This window comes from Aspergillus neoniger (assembly GCF_003184625.1).
Source record: "Aspergillus neoniger CBS 115656 unplaced genomic scaffold BO87scaffold_5, whole genome shotgun sequence".
Classification (NCBI taxonomy): domain Eukaryota; kingdom Fungi; phylum Ascomycota; class Eurotiomycetes; order Eurotiales; family Aspergillaceae; genus Aspergillus; species Aspergillus neoniger.
The window spans coordinates 546344-567646 of NW_020291133.1; the positions used below are offsets into that span (position 1 = coordinate 546344).

The 21303-nt window shown below is 51.9% G+C and overlaps 5 protein-coding genes across 5 annotated transcripts in view; 2 read left to right on the forward strand and 3 right to left on the reverse strand.

The window, feature by feature from the left end:
- Window positions 1-143: 143 nt before the first annotated feature.
- BO87DRAFT_413205 (Sec7 domain-containing protein) lies at window positions 144-5670 on the reverse strand. The gene is made up of 6 exons (XM_025626555.1): window positions 2383-5670; window positions 1982-2327; window positions 1543-1931; window positions 1378-1484; window positions 941-1323; window positions 144-887 (listed from the first exon to the last, which is right to left on the reverse strand). The coding sequence occupies exons 1-6, from the start codon at window positions 5559-5561 to the stop codon at window positions 540-542; spliced, it is 4752 nt and encodes a 1583-aa protein (XP_025483289.1). The 5' UTR covers window positions 5562-5670; the 3' UTR covers window positions 144-539.
- A 1771-nt stretch (window positions 5671-7441) lies between these two features.
- BO87DRAFT_186753 (putative Rho guanyl nucleotide exchange factor) lies at window positions 7442-12622 on the forward strand. The gene is made up of 3 exons (XM_025618455.1): window positions 7442-9993; window positions 10044-11905; window positions 11971-12622. The coding sequence occupies exons 1-3, from the start codon at window positions 7761-7763 to the stop codon at window positions 12529-12531; spliced, it is 4656 nt and encodes a 1551-aa protein (XP_025483290.1). The 5' UTR covers window positions 7442-7760; the 3' UTR covers window positions 12532-12622.
- Window positions 12623-12945: 323 nt separating this feature from the next.
- On the reverse strand, window positions 12946-15257 carry BO87DRAFT_351843 (tRNA lysidine(34) synthetase; the record flags this gene model as incomplete). Its single annotated transcript, XM_025621157.1, has 4 exons — window positions 15131-15257; window positions 14866-15079; window positions 14633-14815; window positions 12946-14576 (listed from the first exon to the last, which is right to left on the reverse strand). Exons 2-4 carry the CDS (start codon window positions 15008-15010, stop codon window positions 12946-12948), a joined length of 1959 nt encoding a protein of 652 aa, XP_025483291.1. The 5' UTR covers window positions 15011-15079; window positions 15131-15257.
- A 1267-nt stretch (window positions 15258-16524) lies between these two features.
- BO87DRAFT_456152 (HET domain-containing protein) lies at window positions 16525-19001 on the reverse strand. Its single transcript, XM_025628705.1, has 2 exons — window positions 17292-19001; window positions 16525-17245 (listed from the first exon to the last, which is right to left on the reverse strand). Exons 1-2 carry the CDS (start codon window positions 18884-18886, stop codon window positions 16594-16596), a joined length of 2247 nt encoding a protein of 748 aa, XP_025483292.1. The 5' UTR covers window positions 18887-19001; the 3' UTR covers window positions 16525-16593.
- A 240-nt stretch (window positions 19002-19241) lies between these two features.
- BO87DRAFT_413209 (uncharacterized protein) overlaps window positions 19242-21303 on the forward strand; it is a 2534-nt gene continuing 472 nt past the window's right edge. Inside the window, exons 1-8 of the mRNA XM_025626556.1 lie at window positions 19242-19732; window positions 19796-19813; window positions 19875-19992; window positions 20049-20244; window positions 20314-20476; window positions 20546-20858; window positions 20916-21101; window positions 21156-21294. Coding sequence (XP_025483293.1) covers window positions 19333-19732; window positions 19796-19813; window positions 19875-19992; window positions 20049-20244; window positions 20314-20476; window positions 20546-20858; window positions 20916-21101; window positions 21156-21294 — 1533 coding nt within the window. The 5' untranslated portion in view covers window positions 19242-19332. The remainder of the gene's footprint in view (window positions 19733-19795; window positions 19814-19874; window positions 19993-20048; window positions 20245-20313; window positions 20477-20545; window positions 20859-20915; window positions 21102-21155; window positions 21295-21303) is intronic.

Genomic DNA, 21303 nt, shown 5'->3' on the forward strand with positions numbered 1-21303 from the left:
TCTCTTTCTCGTTCAGTTCATTGTCTAGTGTACTAGGTATTTGTGGTTATAATTACCAAAGTGGAAGGAAATAGTAGGATTCTCGTTTGATCCTCATATTGTTAGAAATAAATGAATGATTCTAGTTGTATTAATGCCGTAGAGAAGAGAGAAATCAACAGCAGGTTCTATCTATACTTTTAAGGTAGGTAGTTAGTTACCTCGCATTTTTTCGACACATACACAAACAACGAAACATGAAATATGCATGCTTGGGGGATAGCTCAATCCCCGTCAATAGATTAGTCAATGTATCAAACCAAATAAAGTGCAAAACGGTCTTTCTTCATGAGGAGCAGTTGATTATATTTACAGGGTACACAGGTAGGTGGGTAGGTATTTTTGCAAAACATGGATGGTAAGTGGCAAAGGCAAAATCGAATATAACCCACGCTATAAAATGCCCGAGGTACATGGAAAACAATGGGTAACATAACAAAAGCTGAAGATTGATGATGATGGAATTGTCAGACCCAGGTAGGTCTCGTGGACCGAAGTGATTAATCCTGTTTAGCCGCCGGTGCTTCGGTCTCTTCTGCTTTGGCTTCGGCAGCAGCTTCAGATGAGGCCGGTTGCTCTTCTGCGCTGGTACTGACTTGCTCTTGGGGTTCAGCAGGGGGAGTTGGAGTTGACGGGGCAGGGGAGGGAGCCACGGAGACGGGGCCAGATTTCTCGTCGGATGCATTGGGGAAGATTTCCTTGAACAGATCAGGCAGGAATCGTTCCAGGCGTTTCTTGGTCTCTGTCCAGATGGGCTCCTTGCTGGGATCCTGGGAAGGAGGGACCAGGTAGCCTCCGTCTGCCATGACGAGGAGGATGTTCTTGAGACTTTCAGGGATTGCCTCTTCCTGTTTGGGGTTAGTGTTGGGCTATGAGTTCAGGTTGTAGTAAGGCAACTTACCAGGCTGTCTCCTTGGCCACTGTTCATCATCCGGTCGAGGATATCGAGGATCTTGAGCCACAGATCGAGCATGCCGTCACGGTTGGGAAGCTGGTCGAGGTAGCGCAGGAAGATTTTGCACACCAAGATGGCCACTTGGACGCGGGTTTCACCCATTCCCAAGGGATCGGAGTGGTATACTTCGGGCTTCAATAACCGGAGGATAAGAGGGAAGAGAACTTGGTCGAAGATGGCTGTCCACTCCTTCTCATCGGTGGAGCTGATCTCAAGGGAAAGGAGAGTTCTTTGTAGAGCTGAAACAGCATGGTGACGGATATCTCTGCATGGGTTGATGCATTGCGCAGTCAATGATTGGAATATAGGAGACCAGTAGGCGGACCAGGCTATGAACACAGGTTAGTTCAAGTTTTAATGTATAGAGATCCTCTTAGACGAACCTTCGCTTTCCTCGAGGTGTGACTGCTTGATTAGGCTCGGCACACGCCGGGTCAATTGCAGGACGAAACCGATGGCCTTAACGCCACGTGAGACCACTTCATTCTCACTACCAGCATCGTCAGTATTACAACGTCGGTACAAGCGTGAGTATTTCAAGGGCGTACCTCGGCTTTGAAGGCTTGACAGCTTTGCCACGTCTTCCATGCGCGTCCCGCTGACGCTCTTCAATATAGCCTACGCTACCGGCGCTGATGAAGTCGTTTGCAAGGCCAACGGCAGCCTCATAGTTATCGGCAGTGATTATGGGAGGATTCGAGTCCACAATGGAGTGTAGCAGATCGAACACAAGTGGAGCAGCTTCCTTGTGAGGCAGCAGTCTCTGCAAGATGGACCAGAAATCAGGAGAGACGGTGATCTCGTTCCGCAAAAGCCCGGGGCTCGAGATGCAGCGGGATAAGCTCTTCACTACCGTAACGGCGACGCTTTCCAAGATGTCCTGGTCAAAGCCAGAGATGCCGTGCAAGATTACAGGAACCCTCATGAAAGGCTGATCCTAAACGCTGGTCAGTGTACTAGAAGGTCGTAAGGAGGGAGCTGACATACGTGGCTCAGCCGGAGCAGGTTCAGCAGATAATGAATGATTCGGGACAAGGCCAAAGAATGGATGTTTCTCGCGTCGCGAATGAACGCTTGTAACGTGGTCAGGAGTCTCTCCCCGAGAGCCTCTAGGGTTTGCGAATCCCGCAAGGTCAGGATAGTCGCTAGTTCAAGGAGGTACATCATGCCTGGGTCGTAGTTGGACCTGCTGCCATCGGTCCTGCCGTTGGACGCCCTTGAGCCAGCTGAAGGTCGTTCGGGCTTCACGACAATGACTGCCGGAGCACTTTCTTCGGGCATCTGGGCCAATAGCGCTTCTACAACCAAAGTCACCGTCTCCAATGGAAGGGACCTAGAAATCAGGTTAGAGATACGAGTAACAAAGGACCGCGAATGGTACTACTCACTTGATATTTGCCAAGATGTCGGCTGTAGAACAAGCGGTAATGCAGTCCACAGTGCACAAGGTGTTCTCCAGCTCTTCATCCGACGGCTCCGGAGGCTCATCAGCTGCGTAGCTGGAGAGGTATGACGTGAAAGCAGATAGAAGCCCAGTTTCCGTATTCCGTCCATCGCGGTCCACGACTTGCGACGGAGTCTGCAATGGAATTGGCGAGATATCAAGCTCAGCGGTAAGATTGGAATCGAGCGCAGGAATAAGAGAATTAATGAACAGGTTGCTAAGGATTCGAGCCACATAGGTCCAGCCCTGCTGAACTGCGGCTTCATTGCTAGCCAACACACGGAAGAGTACCACCGCGGCCAGTTGAGCCCTGAAATCCCGCCCGAACTTCACCGCAAGTTCGCTCACCATCACGCTCTTCTGACCGGCCTGCACTTCGGTGTTGAGAGCGGTACTGGGGGGCTTTTCGGTAGCCAAGGTACTGATCGAGGACAGACAAAAGACGATCCGGTCGAAGGCGTCGGCTAAGCCATGACGGGCAGCGATTTGGGCGCACTGATCGAATCCAGTGACAACCCGGGAGTAAACTGCGTCATCCGAGGCAGACATGAAGACATAAGATAGAGTCGCGACCACCGGTTTCCAGGTAGCGGCGAACATCTCAGCGTCGTAGATGTTGGTTTCACCAACAACCAACTCTCCGGCAGAGGAGGATTTCAGCAACAATTCCCGCCACGCAAAGTCGAATGCGTGCTGGTTATCATGCTCATCCGGCAAAATGATCTCATTATGTTTGATTGAATCGTAGATCTCCTGCAAGAATTCAGGTGCGAAATCCTGGCCTGAATTCACGCCCCGCAGATTCCGGGAGAAATCGGTACAGGACATGCGATTTTGGGACTTGATGTTGGGGTTGTAGAGCTCTGTATTAAGCATGATGATGGCGTACGTTAGCACAAAGGCAGCGTCTTTGTCGGCGATCTGAGCGGGCTGGGCCTTTTGCATGTATTTCTCGGTGAAGGTGGTGACGATACGTTCGATGAGGGGTGATTCGCCAGGCAAACGGAAAGCACCCAGGAGATCACGGAGGGCATCTACGATGGTCTTTCCAGAGAAATCGAACAGCTCGACAAAGGCATCGAGCAGCTCTTCATTATTGCGCTTGGACAAATATTCACCCAGCATCTTCTTTGACAACCGAGTCGTTCCCTTCAAGAAACGAGCAACAAGGGCGGGATCACTCGGGTCTTCGATGATACCGTGGGATGCCAGATAAGCAATCCCAGCTTTGGGATCCTCGTTGAACTTCTGGGCGGCGTGAATGATCAGCTTCTTCGTCCTGCGCTGGCTCCGGAGCTGCTCGATGGAGGGGAAACCCTCGTGCGACGGCTCGTCGTCAAGTCGATCGTAGATGAATTGAACGTAACCAAGTAGGGCGTCCAGACACAGCGGAGGCACGTTGGTCGTGCTCCACGTAGCTGAATCCGGAAACGCACTACGTGAGAGCAAGCCGACCATGTCCTCGCACAGGTCGGCCCGATCGATATCGCAGTCGTAGTTGATGAAAAGCTCTACCATGAAGCTCGGGATGCGTGCCAGCACGCCAATGCTCTCGACCATGGCTTCCCGAGTCTCCGGCCTCCGCGACCCACCTTCCAGACCCAACTGTTGTCTATCCTTAACGGGAACCGGCGTGGATCTTCCACTATTCGTTTGCGATGGCGACGGCTTCACGAGCTTGGGCACCTGCGGGACACCGTCGTAAAGGGCCGGATTGATGCCGGGCTCTTTCGGAATTTCGACCTTCGGGTGCAAACAGGCGACCAGGTAGGACAGGTAAAGCTCCTGCTGCAACTTCAAGACCGGCCGACAAGTTAGCAACAGAGTGCCGGCGACCCTCAGTGACGCAGTCAAGATTGCGATGTTCTCTGATCGAACCAGCTGGAAGAGGTGCCGGCATAGGTCGTCTTGCGCCAGCGTCGCGAGACTTGGGTGTTTCGCAATAGACGGACCCGCGACCTCCAGGGCAACGTCAATGATCCTCAATGCCATGACCTTCATCGGCTCGGTATGTTGGCGGTTGTGCGGATCTAAGAGGTCGATGAGGACGCGGAACAGTTCACGAATGGACGGTAAAGAGTATGGCTTCACTTCCCCACCGGTGTCGTCCTGGGGGTTGGGTGGGGCGGCAACGGCACTTCCATTCAGCATCTGCTCCGGCGATCCATCTCGGCTGCCGCGATCGCGATCAGTGACCCCGGTGTCGGAACCCATGGCGGATGGATGTTGCGAGGTCACGGTATTCCCGTCGACGGACGGGTCCATCTTCAAGTTGGTCTGCTCGGACTCGGTGCGCAAAGGAGCTTGGGATCCGGTTCCGTCGTCCTCGGAGATTTCCAGGTGCGACAGGCGCATAAAAATGACCTGACACATGTTGACCATGGCTATTTCGGCCGATCTCCGCAACACCTCCGACAGGCGGACCTGACAACACATGCTCAGACCGGTTTCCATCATCTCACAAACACTCTCGTCTCCGAGCAGCTCGCCCTCGGGCCGAGACAGCATCCCTTCCATCAGTTTCAAGATCCGCAGCAAGACGATCTCATCGGCGGCCGAATCACTGGCTTCGAAGCGACAATGGGTAATGGCGGCCGAGAGGAGTTGCATGGCCATGGGGAGTCTGGGAGAATCGCAACTAATGATGTTGTAGGCGAAGAATTTGGTCAGGGCGACAAGGGCCAGGGAGGTAATGGCGGCGGAGGTGGAAGAGGATCGGATGACCTGGAGGAACGGGTGAAGCAAGGCAGGAGCGTCAAAGGATCGGATATCTTTGCAACCCTTGAGGTCGCTCCGCAACCTGGCAAAGGCTGAAATCAGCGGGTTATCTTGCATACTCTTGCCCTTCTTGCCCCGGAGACCCCAGCGGTTCGCGAGGACGTGATCCTCATCGGCGGAGGACATTCTCGATCGTGGACGGGGCGGCGTAGACCCATTGCGGGGGCTTGGGGGCGCCGATGTATCTCGGTCGTAAACACGAGAAACGGCGCCTCCGCCGAGGATGGCAGAGACGGACGAGTGAGCCCAACGGGCATGTTTTCGCATGGCCGAGGTGACTGTGATGCATTCCGTAGTGACCAACGCGACCGGATCGACCGCGATGGGTAAAGGCGTGGACGACATGATGAAGAGCAGGAAGGGAGAGGGAACGGCCAAAAGAAAGTCGCCGAACAGTGGGAGGCAATTCAAATCATGGCCCTACTCGAACAGAGCAGCGAGAGGGAGGGGGGAGGGGGGGAGGAGGGGAGGAGGAGGAGGAATGAGGAGAGGAAGTTGGAGGAGCCGAGGGGAGGAGGCAAGTTGAGTTCGGCGAGCGGGAGGAACACAACAGCTGGTCTTCTTTGGGCTCCGGCGAGCGGAGAGCTTGCCTGAGGTTCTCAATCCCTGCCCGATGGGGTTTAGGCCCGAATCCGTCTCCGGCGGCCAAACAGTAGATGCGATGCAATTAATTAGTGCCTAGATATTTCATACTGGGATATTCTACACAATAAATAGTTAGTGGTTTCTTGACCGGTGATGTAATTTATTATGACATTAAAGTTCCCTTCAAAATACATCAACCCAAAGAAAAAATAAAAGACTCTCACGGTTACTACGCACCCAAGCGACAGTCGCGGCAGTAACTACTTATAACTCTTGTCGCTTGAGGAGGGGTTTGGGCCTGGGTTTAAGAACAGCGAGGATCCATGGTTGGGATTGTGTGATGTTTTGAAAGGTATGGGCGGTGTGGCCAGTGAGAAGCAGTGGCCTCGAACTATCAATCTGGCAGTCCGCAGCAGCTATGTACCGGTCCCACATTCGGTCTTTGATTTTATTTTTAATTTTTTAACAAATTGTTTAGTATTGTTTTTGTTACCTGACTGATAATAGAAAGTAAACAACCGCTTGTTCCCTTCAGGATGATCAACGCATGCACCCTAACCACCCTTACCTGGGTAAGTAGTAATTGAGTAACTTCGGTGCGGGTGTGACCCTCTCGTGGACATTCCATGAATCTTCCCGTGGCTTTCTTTTTCCGGACAATTGTTGACAGTTGGCGCACTTTCCCCTTTCTACACGTGTCGGCGTGTGATTCTTCGATTTTGCGTTGATGGGAATATTAGATAAGTAAACCGGACCTTTTTATAGATGGTAAACTTAGGTAAATGTATGTACTGTAGGAAATAAGCTATTAGCATTCCTTTCCCAAACCAAGATTGTCATACTCCGTACTATGTGTCATTCTTTAATTATTCACTGTGAATGAAGGAAAGAGGATAGTCGATCTGCCACCGATCCAAACTAAACCAGATTAAGGCTTTGCCAGATCCTCTCCCCCGCGTGTCCGAAACACAAAAAAAGAAGAAAAAGAGAAAAAGGGCGCGTCACACTCCCAAACCGGCCAGACCCGATCTTCCTTCTCTCTCTCTCTTCCCCTCATCGTGGAGGGCTGCAGCAGCACTAAATCCATCAGCAACCAACTTTAGTCGCCAGTCGCTCGGTCCAACGCTGCAAATCCCCTGCAAGTCCCTCACCTGGCTGTCAAAAGACGAAAACAAACACACCTACAAGCTTATTCCTGTGTCACTCTGTGTCTCTCTGTATCTCTCGTCTCTCTCCCCCCCGTCCCAGTGTCCGTCAGTGTCTGTGTGTCTGGGCCCTTCCCCTCAGAAACGCGTCTTACGATCCCGATCGATCCATTGATTGATTAATTAAATCATCGCCATCACCGCCGCTGCTTGACTTTCTCTTTCTCCTCTTCTTCCCTTCTCCTCCTCCTCCGCCTTTCTCTTCCCCAACTCACTCACTCACTCTTCTTCTTCTTCTTCTTCTTCTTCTTCTTCTTCTTCTTATTACTCCTCACCAGTTCCTCCCATGGAGGGGTTTCCTTCTCTTTCCCCTTTCGCTGTATGAGGACCCTCATTCGTTACGCCCTCCGACTGTGCGACATCGCCGCTTTTCTCTATTATGTCTTCGTCCATCTACTACATCGACCTTCTTTTGCCATAGTCCTTCCCTACTAATTCTAATCCCCTCCCTGGGACCTGCCCATCCGGTTCTTTTGTGGTTGGGCATCACTGATCGCGGATCACTGATCACTAACTCTGCCTACTTTTTATTTAGCTCTTTTCTTATCGTTCTCGGTTTCTGATTGACATTAAGATTGGCCTTTCCCTTAATAATCTGTCCCACTTATTGGCTATCTACTAGTGCAACTAATCCTTGATCGCTCTTTCCATCCAACACCCCCGCCACTTTATCGGTCGGCCATTTCCCACGCTTTCGTTGCATGCGATAACCAGCTTTCCTTCCTTCCTTCCTCCCTCTTCCCCGCCCGCCATCATGGCGACGGTCTCAACCGCCCCATCGGACCTGCCACTGGAGCAGCTTTCCTTATACCATGCCTCCGATCCCTATTTATCGTCCATCTTCATCTTCTACGGTCCCGTCGCAACTGCAAATGCCACCGTCAGCAGTTCGCGCATTCAGGCGCATATCCTCACCCCCGCCGGCTTCCAAAGCTACCCGCGCATCACCGTCTCCCCCGCCGCCCCCTTGTACGCTGCGGTCAACCACTTGCCCCGAGAAAAGCAAGGCGATGAAGTCATTCGTGGTCTCGCCGTCAGTATGCTGAAGTACTTCGCAGAGCTGTCGGACCCCGCCAAGGAGTGCTTGCAGACCTTCGCCCGCGCTGGGAAACCGGGGCTCCGACTGCCCAAGCTCTTCGATGAAATGCACGCGGCGGAAATTGCAAATCGCATGACGAAGATAGAACATACCGCCGACATTGTGCGCGACATTCGTGGCGCTTTCCAAAAACGCAAGGTTCCCTGGGTGGATATCGATGTGGTCCTCCCCGCCGGTGTCATCCAGCCTCCTACCCCGCCCGATAACGATGATGATGATGTTCATGATGGTAACGCGGATTTGTACGATGCCCCCGATCTTCATTACGGACGCTATACATCTCTGGTACGATCCCTCGGAGCGCCCATGTTCCTCCCCACTTCCCGACTCAAGCGCGCCCCGTCGCAACCGACCAACCTGAGCAAGTCCCGGCTCTTCTCGAAGGGCCAGAAACAAGCTCTGCGCTTGACCATGTGCGAAGTGGTAGATACGGAGGAGAGATATGTCAACAAGCTCTACACGTTGGTGTGTCATGTGGCGGAGGAGTTCCGGTTAAAGGCCCAGGCCAGAGGCCCATCGAGCACCAGCCCCAATGAGTCCGATCTGGCCACGCTCTTTCCACCATGCTTGAATGAGATTCTTGAGGTCAACATGGGTTTCCTAGGGGTGATTCGGCAGGTTCTCGAGGAGACAGAAAAAGAAGCCATTGATGACCTCACCGATGATACAGAACTGCCGGGGTCGGTGTCGCAGCGATCTTTCTCGCGGGAGGAAACGGATGCGATTGGCGCAGTGGCCTTTGCCAACGCGCTTCTAGACTGGTTTCCCCGGTTTTCCCAGCCGTACGCCGATTATATGCGGGCTCATACCGGCTTCACGCAGACACTCAATTCATTCATGAGAGACAAGCACTCGAGCTTCTCGAAGCGCGTCTATGAAACCGGAGAGCAGAAGCTGCGCTCCCTCCTCATGGAGCCGGTGCAACGTCTTCCTCGCTACAGTCTCCTGATCGACACTATGACCGGCAGTCTCCCTCTGGTTCACCCGGCCGTCCGACCACTACTGAAAGCGCGCGATGTTATTAAGGACATTTGCTCGCTGGATGACGCTTCGTCAACGAATCACGACCAGAGCTTCCGACGGTTGAAAGAGCTGGTAGACGGATGGCCCTCTACGATTCTACCCACCGGCCGCCTGATCACCGCCGTGGACTTCAACGAGCTAACCCCGCCCTATCATCTCGATGTCCCACCCACCGAGCCCAGCGCGGGCATTATGCTGATCTACAAGAACTGTCTGGTATTACTATCGAAGCCAGTGGGTGCGAAGACCACAGCGCGTGGTCTCCTGGCCGATCTGGATAACGCCGCGGCGGCAACCAATACTGCACCCAATTCGCCCGCCTCATCCGAACTTCGAGTGGTGCAAGTATACGACTTACACACTGTGCGATGTACGCAGTCCACGTGTGGCCGAATTTTGTTCTTGGCCCCAGCATCCGCCACCTCAAGGCCCGACCAGAATACGACAGTGGACCTGCTTGCACTCGAGCCGGTGTCCATGTACGAAGGCCGTGCGAGCCGAATCATAGAGGAGATTGCGAAAGCCAAGATCGAGGGCCGGTTCTCTGAAAGCGAGCGCGAAAGTGGCAAATGGTCGCTGCGCAGCCCCACCGGTACAGTGGGAAATCTCGGGATCCTCGCATGTGTGTTCGAAGAAGCGCCGGAAGAGGCCGCGCAGAGAGCCAATCTGTCGAAGATCCGGGTGATTTTCGATACTCCTAGGGCGGAGTGCAGCCAAAAGTTGAAGGATTCCGACTTGGAGGTGATAGTATCCGTGTCTCTGGCCAATGAAGACCAATGGCGAATAGATGTTGATTCCGTAGTCGGCACTGCCTCTTCAGACATGGTCACCGTGGATAGTTTCGTGCCCGTGCTCTCCAAGCGCTGTAAGTACTCGCCAATTGACCGATACTGGAATGAATGCTGACTCTGGCAGTGCTGAATGTGCTCCTCCCTCTCCATGGGCCTCGAAATCGGACGATGACGGAGTCGATTGTACATTCCAACTTTGACATTCTTCGGTACCTTGCCGGCCACCTCATGGCTCAGTTTAAGGTTCCCCGAGGCTTCCGCCCCCCTTCCCCCTCAAAATTGCTCTCCACCCTTCTCGGGGGGAGTCAGTCCAAGGACAGCAATGCATCCAGCTCCAAGGCACCGACTTCGGCAACTCTACTGGGAGAGTACCCTAAAATGCCCCCGCCCCGAGGCAACATGTCGCGCTCCAACACACTGCCTTCGGTGTTTCCTGGAAAGGAGGAGAGTCCAGTCAAGATCTCAGTGGTGGGCGCTCCACCGACCAAGGGGGAGGAAAGTCCATTTAGTGCGTTGGAGCAAACATTTGCTGCTTATGCACTCGCCCTGCAGTCTCGGAGTGGGAACATTGTCGGACGGTCTCTTCGTGGGAGGGATAATGTCGATCGGTCGTCGGTCAATGAGCTGTACAACATTCTGCTGGAAGACCCTGGGCGGATCCAAGCGGCAGCTGAAGTTCCCGTCGACACGCTTTTCGTGGCCTTCGAGACGTTCATGACCAATGCGTGGAGGGAACACATGGGCCCCGTTATCGACTCTCCGTCGCTAAGGATTCTGCAAGCGCAATTTGACAACATGTTCCCGCGGGACTTTGACGAGAGCTTCCGACGGTTCTTGGCAGACCAGAGCCCCCAGAATCGGCGTGCGCTGGCTTCCATGATCCGGCTGCTGGCGGAGCTGCTGGATGCCTCGGGTAGTGATGGTGATCGGGGAGCCTTGACGGCGGCCTTTGCAGAAGTTCTGACTATCGACGGCGACCCAATGCAGCACATCTCTCTGCTGGACCGACTAGTGGATGACTTTGACAACCTGTTCGATGAATACATTCCTGGTGGTGCTTCATTGGAAGGGACTCTCAACTGCGACCAAACAAAGTCGTTTTCCCAGACTGCAGGTTCCATGAATTCGAACGCATCCTCCTTCCGGAAGCGTTTCGGCTTCGGTCTGCACCGAGAAAACTCTAAGCTGGAGGGCGAAAGCAAGGTATCGTCTATTCTCCGCACACTGAGCAAGGGTAAAGGCTCGGGTGACTCAGAGCCCGGTACGCCAAAGGGGTCGCTGCTACGGTCCAAGTCGATCGACATCGATACCAGTCTAGGATCCTTGTTACGACCAGGCTCCCGCGACCGCCCAGGTGCATCCCTCTCCCAAGAACATCTTCGACGACCAGGTAGTTCTCAAGAGCAACCACCGTCTCTGTCCTCCGTTCGTGGGATCCCGACAAATACAAATGGAGTGGTGAAAGTGCGCCGCAAGAGAAGAAGTTCCCTCTCGGACCTGCGACCCGGCACTGCCTCTTCCGATGTATCTATCGTATCTAGTGTGGGACAACGACCCGCAACTCCGTCGTCTATTTCCAATCAACCCCGAGCCGACGTGGCGACTCCTGCTGGACAGGCGCGACCGCAAACTAGTCATGGCTCAGGTTCTACCGTCCGAAGCACATCACCGGCCAAGGGAGGCTCTCCCACTCGGATGCCTTCGCCAACCCGCCGATCACCGACACGCCCAGTGACGCCCAGCCGAAAAGAAAATATCGATCCCAAAATGCCGCAGACGGAACGCGCCACGAGAAGAAAAGGCGAGGCCTCGGTGTCTCCTCCCACGCAAGAGGCCAAGAGAAGGTCACGGGCTACGAGTATTCCTTCTTCTCGGGCCCCTGGTCTGAAGGAGAGACCGCTTCAAGTCAACGGCTCCGACGCGAGACGCCTGCAACCGACGTCTTCTCAAAAGACCCCCAAACTGCGGTTGCAGAGTCCCCAAAAGGTAAGTTTGTCCCTCGCTTGATGTACAATCTATGGGAGACATGACGACTAACATTGATTATACAGCTTCGGGATCGCCTCAATAGTGAAAAGAGAGCACAAAATATGGCGCAGCTAGGTCTCAAGGACGAGCTTGATCTCATTGGTGAGGAACTACGGGCGATGAGACTTACTCCGTCGTTAGTCAGAGGTGACGCACAAGGGCACGAGTCCCTTGACGAGCCATTTGCCTCGCCAACCGCGAATTCGTTCTTGGTGTCCCGCGTCCACAACCTCGAGATGAAGTTTGAAACGCTATCCGGGGAGTTCAATGGCCGCACCGCGGCGATTGAAAAGGATCTGGAGTCGTCTCTGGTGGTCAGCGAGAAGCGTGCCAAGAAGCTCGACGAACTTTATCGTGAAGCCAGCGCTGAAAACGAAGCTCTTTACGATCGATTCAACTCCGAACTGAGCAAAATCGCTAAAGACGTGAGAGCTGGAAATGTCGAGGATGCGCTCAAAACACAACTGTCATCGGCCCTGGAGGAGATTGGCCGGTTGAAGAAGGAAAATTTCCGGCTCAAACGTGAAGTGGGAGGATTACGCGCGCAGCAAGCCGCGGTGGCCTTATTGAAGGCAAGTGAGTGAGCGCTGTATGGTAACAGGCTCGCATCATTGACGTACATTTTCATTATTCTAATGTTTTGTTTCTTTCCTGGGATATCTTCGAACTGGATATGAGTGTATGCCTGTTACTGGAGATGGCCTTTCTTTTCCTTCCTTCTTTTCTTTCTTGGAATCTATTTTACGGTGGTTTTGGCGTCTGAGCCATGGTGATGCTCAGGAGCGTCGTTCATTTATTCCGCACTGTGCATAACACTTCTCTTTCCTTTGTGTCGTGGCATAGCCTGCGGGTCTGCTTGGCTATTCTGGACTGCATCCGACGGGGTTTGCTTCGGGTTGGCGGATTATGCATGTCGATCTCTTCCTTTCCTATTCTCTGTGATATTTTCACTTATGCGTACATTCCTTGTCTGGAAATCTCTTTGTAGCATAGCTTAGCTAGTTCTTCAACCAACGCATCCGTTCCAACGGTTCCCGATCAATCACCTTATACATCCACTCCCACCGGACACTACATGACACTGACTTTAGAGTATCTTCAGCTCCAGGCATCCACATCTCCATAGTCGGCAACGCCAACGGCACCTCACTCCCTCCATCCCCAACCAATACCAACATCGGCAAAGTAAAGCGCACCAATCCCGGTGCATCCCGTCCCAACCGATCCATCACCGCTCTCATCTCCTCCTTCGACGCAGCCATGCGAATACCCTTCAAATCGGACTTTTGCAACGGCCGCACAACCAGCGACAGCGACGTTGGTCCTGCCCCTGATGAAGGTGGTATACTCGTCCCCGTAACCCGGAACCAGTACCTATTATCCCAGAGATGCCAGTCCGATGTACTAATGGATATTTGGGACGTTTCTGTGTTTCCGCTGTGCTGAGTTGGGTAATGTGAGGATGAGGATGGGGATGAGGATGAGGATGAGGGTGGGTAGATAGGCACAGTGATGGGAAGAATAGGGAGGCGGTTCCGCATGTATGGTTGGCGGGTGAGGAGGTATGTATTTTCATAATTCGTGATGTCTGGTGTGGTTGTGGTGGTGGTTGAGGATGGGGGTGGTGATGATGGTGGTGATGAATCGCATCGAAGAGGCTGGAACATTACGCCGCCTAATGTGAAAGAATGTTGCTTTGCTGGGGTATTTCCTCGTTCTTGTGATATGGAAGAGGATGGAGGAGGAGAAGAAGGGAAAACATGAGAAACAAAAGGCTCGAAACTCCGCAACGGGAAATGATTTTCCGGGGATGGGGAGATGAGTTCGGTGATACGTCGGAGGGTGAGGGATGATGTGTCTTTATTCGTTTCGGTTGGGGTGGGTTTCTTTGATGGAGATGGTGGAGGGAACTTGATAATCAAACACCCCGTATCCGGCGCGAACTCGAGGACCGCGCACCGCTCAAGAATCTCATTCGAGTTCTCCGTCACCGACCTCAGAAGCGAATTACTCTTCCTCATCAATGAAAGAATCGATTCTTCGCGCAGCGCACGTGGGAGTTTCTTCTCCGCGAGGAGACTCCGGATGGCATTTCTGGGAGTCAAGGTTGGGTCGAAGTTCGTTGGATCGTCGACGTAGGGGATGTTGTTTTCTTTGCATGTTGCGAGGAGGGATCGTTTAGGGAAGGATAAGAGTGGGCGGGTTATTGAGATGCCGCCTGTTGATATTTGATACTGCTTTTGTTGGTCCTGGGTTGTGGTGGTGGGTGGTGATTCTGTAAGTCTTAGTTCGTTGGTATTCGTAGTCTTGATGCGATGGTTATTATGATTTGCCGGTTTCGATAATGTCATTGAAGATCCACTCTCCGCAACCCCAAACAACCCATGACATTCCGGAATGCGCGTCACCGCTGGAATACCCGCTAGTCCGGCGCCCCGGGCCCCCGTGCAGAGACGCCAGAGGGTCGTCTCGACGTTGTCGTCTTGGTGGTGGCCCATGAGGAGGGTCTCGATGTTCCGTGCTCGACAGGCCTGCCCGAGAGCTTGGAAGCGCAGGCGCCGGGCGTGGGTTTCGAAGGCGGAGATGGAGTGGATTGGCCAGGTTAGGGGGAGGATTTGTGTCTTTAGGCCTGTTATTGTGGTCAATATATGATGCGTCATGGAAAGATGTACGGGAGAGATATACCCATATCGTCAAGCCAGCCTGCAACCATGTTCGCTTCGCGAGTACTCTCCTCGCGGGCTTTATGGTCCACGACGAATGCTGTCACGGAGACGGTGTCGTTGCTTGTTTGCCTCTGGGTAAGTTCCCATTGTTTGCAGAGGTAGGCGAGGGCCATGGAGTCGGCGCCGCCGCTTATGGCGAGGCCTGGTGCGTGTTAGTTTGGGATTAAGGTAGGTGCAGGGGAGGGAGCAAACCGAGCCTGCGTGGGAGATGAGTGTCATGTTTCCGCCCTGTTCGGGCTGGTCGTGACTCCAGCCATATGCGCTGGAAGGAGTCGATGAAGTGTTTGACCGTTAGGGGGCCGGGGGAGGTGTGGCGGTGGAGATGGGATATTGCCATGGTGAATGGTTGGTTGGCTGGTTGTGTGGGCTAGAATGTCAAGGGCACATTGAGGATTAATATTTGATACTATGGAATATTTAGTTCTACTATTTGTGGATTGTAGGAATATAGACCTACGGTACTGCGGAATTCAAGTGACGGATGAGGACAGCTTGGATGATTGCCGTTTTTGGACCAGCATCTGGAATGCGAATTCAGTTTGTATGTTTGTATGTGTGCATACTGTTACAAGAGCCCGATTGGCATGGCTGTTGGGGTAATAGATGCGAAAAGCTCTATTCAGGATGTATATTGATGTTAATGCGGTCGACTTCTGTCAACCAATTCAATTGACGGTCACGTGATTTTGTAATCGGGAAAATGAACTTCCGACGCTTTCAAGGAGTATGTTGTTAAGAAATATAGTGAAGTAATATATTGTCGTTGCTTTGTGCTCGACACCCTGCAGAAACATAGGATCGCCTGTGAGACAATTTGGAGGGGTACCTGAATAGTGAAACGTAGTAGTGTGCGTATGCCGTTGTCGTGCGAAAATATACCACCTGTTGACGGTCCGAGGTACTAGTACAGAATATATTTCTGCTGGAGTGACATCCACGATGATTAAATACAGGCACAATGTTGATCTCACACATTGGCCCTCTTGTCGGACTAGACTTGTTCGGCTTCTTCTCTAATATCTACATCAGCTTTCTGTGCCGACCAAATTATAGTCCATTGATTACCAGCGGCCAGAATGAATGCTAGAGCGCTACCAGCTATTGGAAGATGCTAGTAGAAACATCGTTAGAAACCCGATTAGAAAAGTCATAAAATGGGTGGCTAACTCACAAAGATAGTCTAAAATGGCGCAACGACTTCATTCATAGGGATATTCTCATTATTACGGAAGGTCAAGTCCGCACCGACTTGACGCCTCTGTATGTTTAGCCGGCACTGTTCAGCTTTGTCATTCACTTACTTTAACAGGGGTGCTGTGATTGGAGCTCAATGCAATTCCAGCAAGTGTTCTCGGGCATGCACTTAGTCAAAGGGATAAATATCACCAGTATAATCAACATCGACTGCTTTGTATTGCGCGTTCCTCATTCAATATTGTTACAGCATTTCTTGCAACGCCGACCTCAGTCAAATCTAATCTCCCTATGCTCAGCCACACCTCTATCTGGTATGGCCTTCTTGTTCTGTCGAAGTTGAGCATGTCTTCGGATGCCGCAACAGAATACAGGTCACTCGAAGTCCATAGCAGACATATTCACAACTTGGATAGGAGACATACCGGTGGAATTTCAATCCATAGATCCGGCTTACGCGCCATAAAGGAAATGTGACTTTCGTACCTCTATCGACCGAATTACGCAGAAAAGAGTTGAACTGGGTAATCAAAATATTGGGTTTTTAGTGGCGGACTTCATCTCGGCCTGCTTGTCGAATATCGACGAAGAACCTTAGCTGACATATCCTACAAAGTAGACCTACGCCCCGATATGACTTAACGAATTTCATTTCCTGATGAGTGACTAGTGGTAGCTCTATGAGCGGCGATACTAGAGCTATTGATATATTTCACTAGGACTCACTTAATTCACGACGAAAAATCTATAACCCCAGCGTGGCTTGGACGCTCCTGTATCCTTGGAAAGGTACGTATACCCCACTCCCACTCGGACAGACACCCCATCCCTTGTGGCCACACCCAAGAAGACCATAACTGTCCGCGGTAAACCCATGATAGTGGTCGTGCAACAAATAATTACTAGCTCGGTCGCCGGAACGAAAGAGTTGCTGTCGCTTTTGACATCGTATTTGAACTGCCCTGCATGGCCTCCAGGCAGATCTAATGGTTTGATCCGCTCAGTGCCGGCGAGTGCGATGTTAAAGTCACCGCAGCCCAGGTATGCACCAATGAAGCCCAGCTGGCCACAAATAAGACGGACCTGCAACGAACCAAGCGATTTGCTTAGCAGTCTTTTCACATGGATTCCGATGACATCGCTGAGAAACTTTCGTGTGATCCAATAGTCTTTGAGCTTGTGCTTTTCTTTCTCCTTTCGGACATCCTCTGAAGCCTGCCACAGACGGTGCGACCAAAAGCAGCTGTTCGCATCACCAAATTGCCATTGGGCAACTGCGACGTGCACTGGTGAATTTTTCCGGGGGGCGTGTGAGATGCTCCTCGACAACCAAAGGCTTTCCGCAAAAATGAACTCTATCGGGCCGAGCCATGACGCCCTGTCAAGTGTTAGCCGCAACCATCTATGTAAGTTTATTCACCTACCAGGACCAGGTGGAAAAAGCCTCTCCTGATTCGCGTCTCTGGCATGTGTCGGAAGGAAACCACAGTAATGCCTGGGCCATGAGATGGGGAGGGATGCCTTGAGCCTGGCTAATATTTAGGACTCTGGGACCCTCCTGCACCTGCTGGAACTTGTTGAAAATACCCTCAAAAGCATTGAGTATATCTTCAGGCTTTGTGAGATTTCTTCGACTGTAGTCTTGAACAGAGCGTTGATAGCTTTCAGCATCCAATCCATTGCGTGGATCCCCAAGGTAATCATAAGGGGTCGGATCCGGATCTTTCCTGAGCCTCTTACTCCACCATGGAGGCCCAGTGCGAATCTGAATTTGTGCTTCTAATGGGCCTCCGTCTTCGTAGTCATACCCTTCCCTCCATTGAACGTCCGGGCACTGGAAGAATATTTCGTTCCTTGTAAAGTACAGACAGCGCTGTGATAGACTTTGCTCCTGGAATGTCCATCCACGAGTGCTCCACATGCCTTTCCGCACTTCATGACACAAAGATGGCAAAGAAAGGGACAGAGACAAGGTGTGGCCATTTGTTTCGTCGAGGACATTGTGTGGCTTAATTGGACAACCTGCCCGTGGACTAATTCCTGGCAATCCTGCATCTGGATTATCGCCCGTTGTGGCCATGATTGTGATGGTTGCATTATCATAAATGTCGTCCATGTGGCTGATTAACCGCGACTTGTCTTGCTCATCATCCTGCACAATGCACAGCGTGTCCACCCAGAAATATCGGATACCGATCTTTCGAGTCAGCTCCATCGCGTCGGAAACTGTACGAGGAATCTTTCCCAGTTCACGACATGACTCCGATAGGGCATGCGGACGAGATAATAAACTAATGTTTTGTCGAGTTGTGACCAGAATCGGGCTTTCAAGATTATGATGAGGAGTCAGGATGGTTGGGGATTGACCCCAGACATAGGATAATGCCACGTAATCGCACTTCTCTATCTGGTGTGTCAAGCATTCTTGCGCCACATCGATCAACCGGAAAGAGTGGCTATCAAATGGGCCAGTGCCTATCTTTTTGGGTGCTGCAGTGGAGTGCTTGTGTGTTTTGCATTGCTTCAGCCAGTTCTGCATTAGGGAAATGTTCAGCTGGGTCGGAATAGTTCGTCGTCGTATCAAATCCCTCTTGCCATCATTCATGGATTTGTTGGACACTTGTTCAATTTCGGCCAGAATATACCTGCCTCCCTTCACCCGATCAATCTCGCGAAGTGGTCGGCGATTCTGCCGATGATCAGTCTTCTGATCAACTGCAAGCAGTAATCGCGGACCGGGATAATGCATGTATCCATTAATTTTCACCGACACTGGGCTCCGACTCTGGATGAAGAGCCGAGGGGATGACTTGGTGTGCGAGTTGGTGGTCAAGTCCCATCCATCGGCCGAGGCCAGCTTTATTGCATTAGCAATCATGCTACAAAATGGGCAGGTCGGGCTGTGATAGTGGGAGATGGAGCCCATCGGTCGCTCGTTGACCTCAATAGCTAGCATTCTTCCAAGTTCGAGTTGGTTGCATTTTCTGCATAGCTTCCTGTGTGATGGCGGTTGATTCATTGCACAGAACCTGCACTGCGACAAAGAGTGGGACAGGCCAAAGAAGATGGTGCTGAGCCCGCTTTGTCCTGGCTTATCAAAACTCTAGAAGACAAAATCCGTCTCCGCTTGCAGGCTGCCTCCATCTAGGCTACGGACTCGTGCGGCTGATTGATGCTGCAACCCCTGACTTGGTTGGCGCCCTTTTCACAGACCAATGATCAACATCCACAGCCGCGGACTTTGATGGGCAAGTTGTCGACCCACTTTACCTAATTAGCACTCTTCGAAAACATAGAAAAAGCAACATGCGCTCTGACCTTACAGAGAATCGGGTACTAAGAATTTGGCGTGTTATTAGGAGCCCCGCGTCTCGCTCGCGAAGACAGTTGTGTCTCTCGAACTAAGGATACAATCCCTCGTTGTGAAATTCCCATCTAATTCCCCAGAGAACATCGAGCAACATAATGTTACGCATCTTCAATTTTAGGTTGCGCAAGACCGCTAGTCGGGAACAAGAGGACACCGCACCTGCCACTCCAACCACTCCCTCGCGCTTCCTATCCCACCTCTCCAAGCACCCGGACAAGCCCACACGTCAGCTGCTCCAACCATATTTGGAATATGAGACTTGGTTACGGAGGCAGTTCACCACGCCAAAACCCACTATCGGTGGTTCCGGAGATTTGGTGTCAGTCTATGCCTGGCGTCAGAGCTCGCTTAGAATTCGTACCACAGATCGCAACGAGACTCCCGCGGCCCAATATATCATGCCGCTCGAAAACGAGCAACGACTACCGGAAGGGGCCCCGGCAATTGCAGCCTCGTTCGCAGAGTTCCAATATCAGTTCGAAGCTTTCACTCACGGTAATGTACCTGGCCCGACGGCTGACTGGATCCCTTTTTCTGACGAGTGTACACGTTGAAAAGGCGTTCTCCAAGGTATTGGTATGGATCAAGTGCATTAGACCCATATGCAGAAAGTAACACCGCTAACAGATGTCGCTAGACTGGTCGAATATTGTGGTTGCTGGATCAGCTGCACTCATACCCTTGCTTCCCATCCGTGAAGACGTATCACTTACTGCGACTGCTGCAGTGGAACGGCGAGAAGAGCACTACTATCAGTGGGTAATTCCGAGTTTCATTGACCAAGTCCTACCTTAACGTCGAAACCTCGCAGAACGATTGCAGACGCCAGTGACATCGACATCTTCATATATGGCATCAATAGTGAAGAAGCGGCGATCAAGCGCATCCAGAAGCTGGAAGCGGTGATTCGGAAGAACCAGCGATTAATTCCTGGTGAAGGTCTTTGTTTACGTACCAAGAACACCGTGACGTTCATATCCCCAAAATGGCCATTCCGTCACATCCAGGTAGGTCAGGGAAATGGTCTGTTTGGGCGAACTGTTGGTTGACCTGTTCTCCCCGCTGGGTCAAATCAGGTGGTCCTACGGTTATATCGATCTGTGACTGAGATATTGACTGGGTTTGATGTTGACTGCGCCTGCGTTGCCTTTGATGGACGTCACGTCTACACTACACCGCGAGGCGCTACGGCGATAGCAACACGCACAAACACCATCAATCTTACTCGCCGAAGCCCATGTATGCCCTTCTGATATCCTTAATACACCACACACATCCTTTGAACTAACCCCACATATGTATATACAGCTTACGAGATGCGCTTATTCAAGTACCGAAAGCAGAACTTCGAGGTCTTCTGGGAATCCTTGGACCGATCGCGCGTGGACATGGACCTATTCGAGAAACTTTTCAGCGATCGTTCTATCCATCCTAAAAACGTCAAAGGACTCGCTCGGCTAATATTGGGAGAAATTGCCGTAAGCGGCCGATATGCCTACAGCGACTATTTGACAACTCGGGCATTGAAGAAGCTCGACGATGCTCGGGACCCCGAATTGATAGGTCCCACCGTTTATACGAGCATAGAGGTTCCGTATACCAAACGACTCACAGCAGATGAGTGCGTATAGCGTTGTCAGACCGCTGATTGTCGTGCTAACGAAATATACTCAACCAGTGTCCGCTCATTCGTGGCCAGTCATTCTAGCATTCCATTTTTGTTCGGCACATTAGACCAGATCATCAAGGGATCCGGCTCTCGAAGACCACAAGACAAGGACTTGGCGGGAAGACTCAGTTTTATGAAGGACAACCCTGGGCGACAGATGATTGGCAGTTTCTATCCCCTAGACGAACGGGGCTGGTAGGGTACTCGTTCTTATGTGGTTTTGTTGCAATGTTGACAGTTTCTACACAGGGCTGAGGCCGCGTACGAGATTATGGAATATTTATCTGACAGTGAAGAATACCCGTCAGAGAGCGACGAATCAGAAGACCAGGAGAGTGACGAGCAGAGCAGTGACCAGCAGAGCAGTGACCAGCAGAGCAGTGACCAGCAGAGCAGT

Coding starts and splice junctions, on each gene's coding strand:
- BO87DRAFT_186753 (XM_025618455.1), top strand. CDS start 7,761: ATGGCGACGGTCTCAACCGCCCCATCGGACCTGCCACTGGAGCAGCTT. Junction 9,994..10,043: donor GCCCGTGCTCTCCAAGCGCT/GTAAGTACTCGC, acceptor TGACTCTGGCAG/TGCTGAATGTGCTCCTCCCT. Junction 11,906..11,970: donor GGTTGCAGAGTCCCCAAAAG/GTAAGTTTGTCC, acceptor TTGATTATACAG/CTTCGGGATCGCCTCAATAG.
- BO87DRAFT_413205 (XM_025626555.1), bottom strand. CDS start 5,561: ATGTCGTCCACGCCTTTACCCATCGCGGTCGATCCGGTCGCGTTGGTC. Junction 1,932..1,981: donor ACCTGCTCCGGCTGAGCCAC/GTATGTCAGCTC, acceptor ACCAGCGTTTAG/GATCAGCCTTTCATGAGGGT. Junction 1,324..1,377: donor ACACCTCGAGGAAAGCGAAG/GTTCGTCTAAGA, acceptor CTGTGTTCATAG/CCTGGTCCGCCTACTGGTCT.
- BO87DRAFT_456152 (XM_025628705.1), bottom strand. CDS start 18,886: ATGAATCAACCGCCATCACACAGGAAGCTATGCAGAAAATGCAACCAA. Junction 17,246..17,291: donor GCTTTTTCCACCTGGTCCTG/GTAGGTGAATAA, acceptor AACACTTGACAG/GGCGTCATGGCTCGGCCCGA.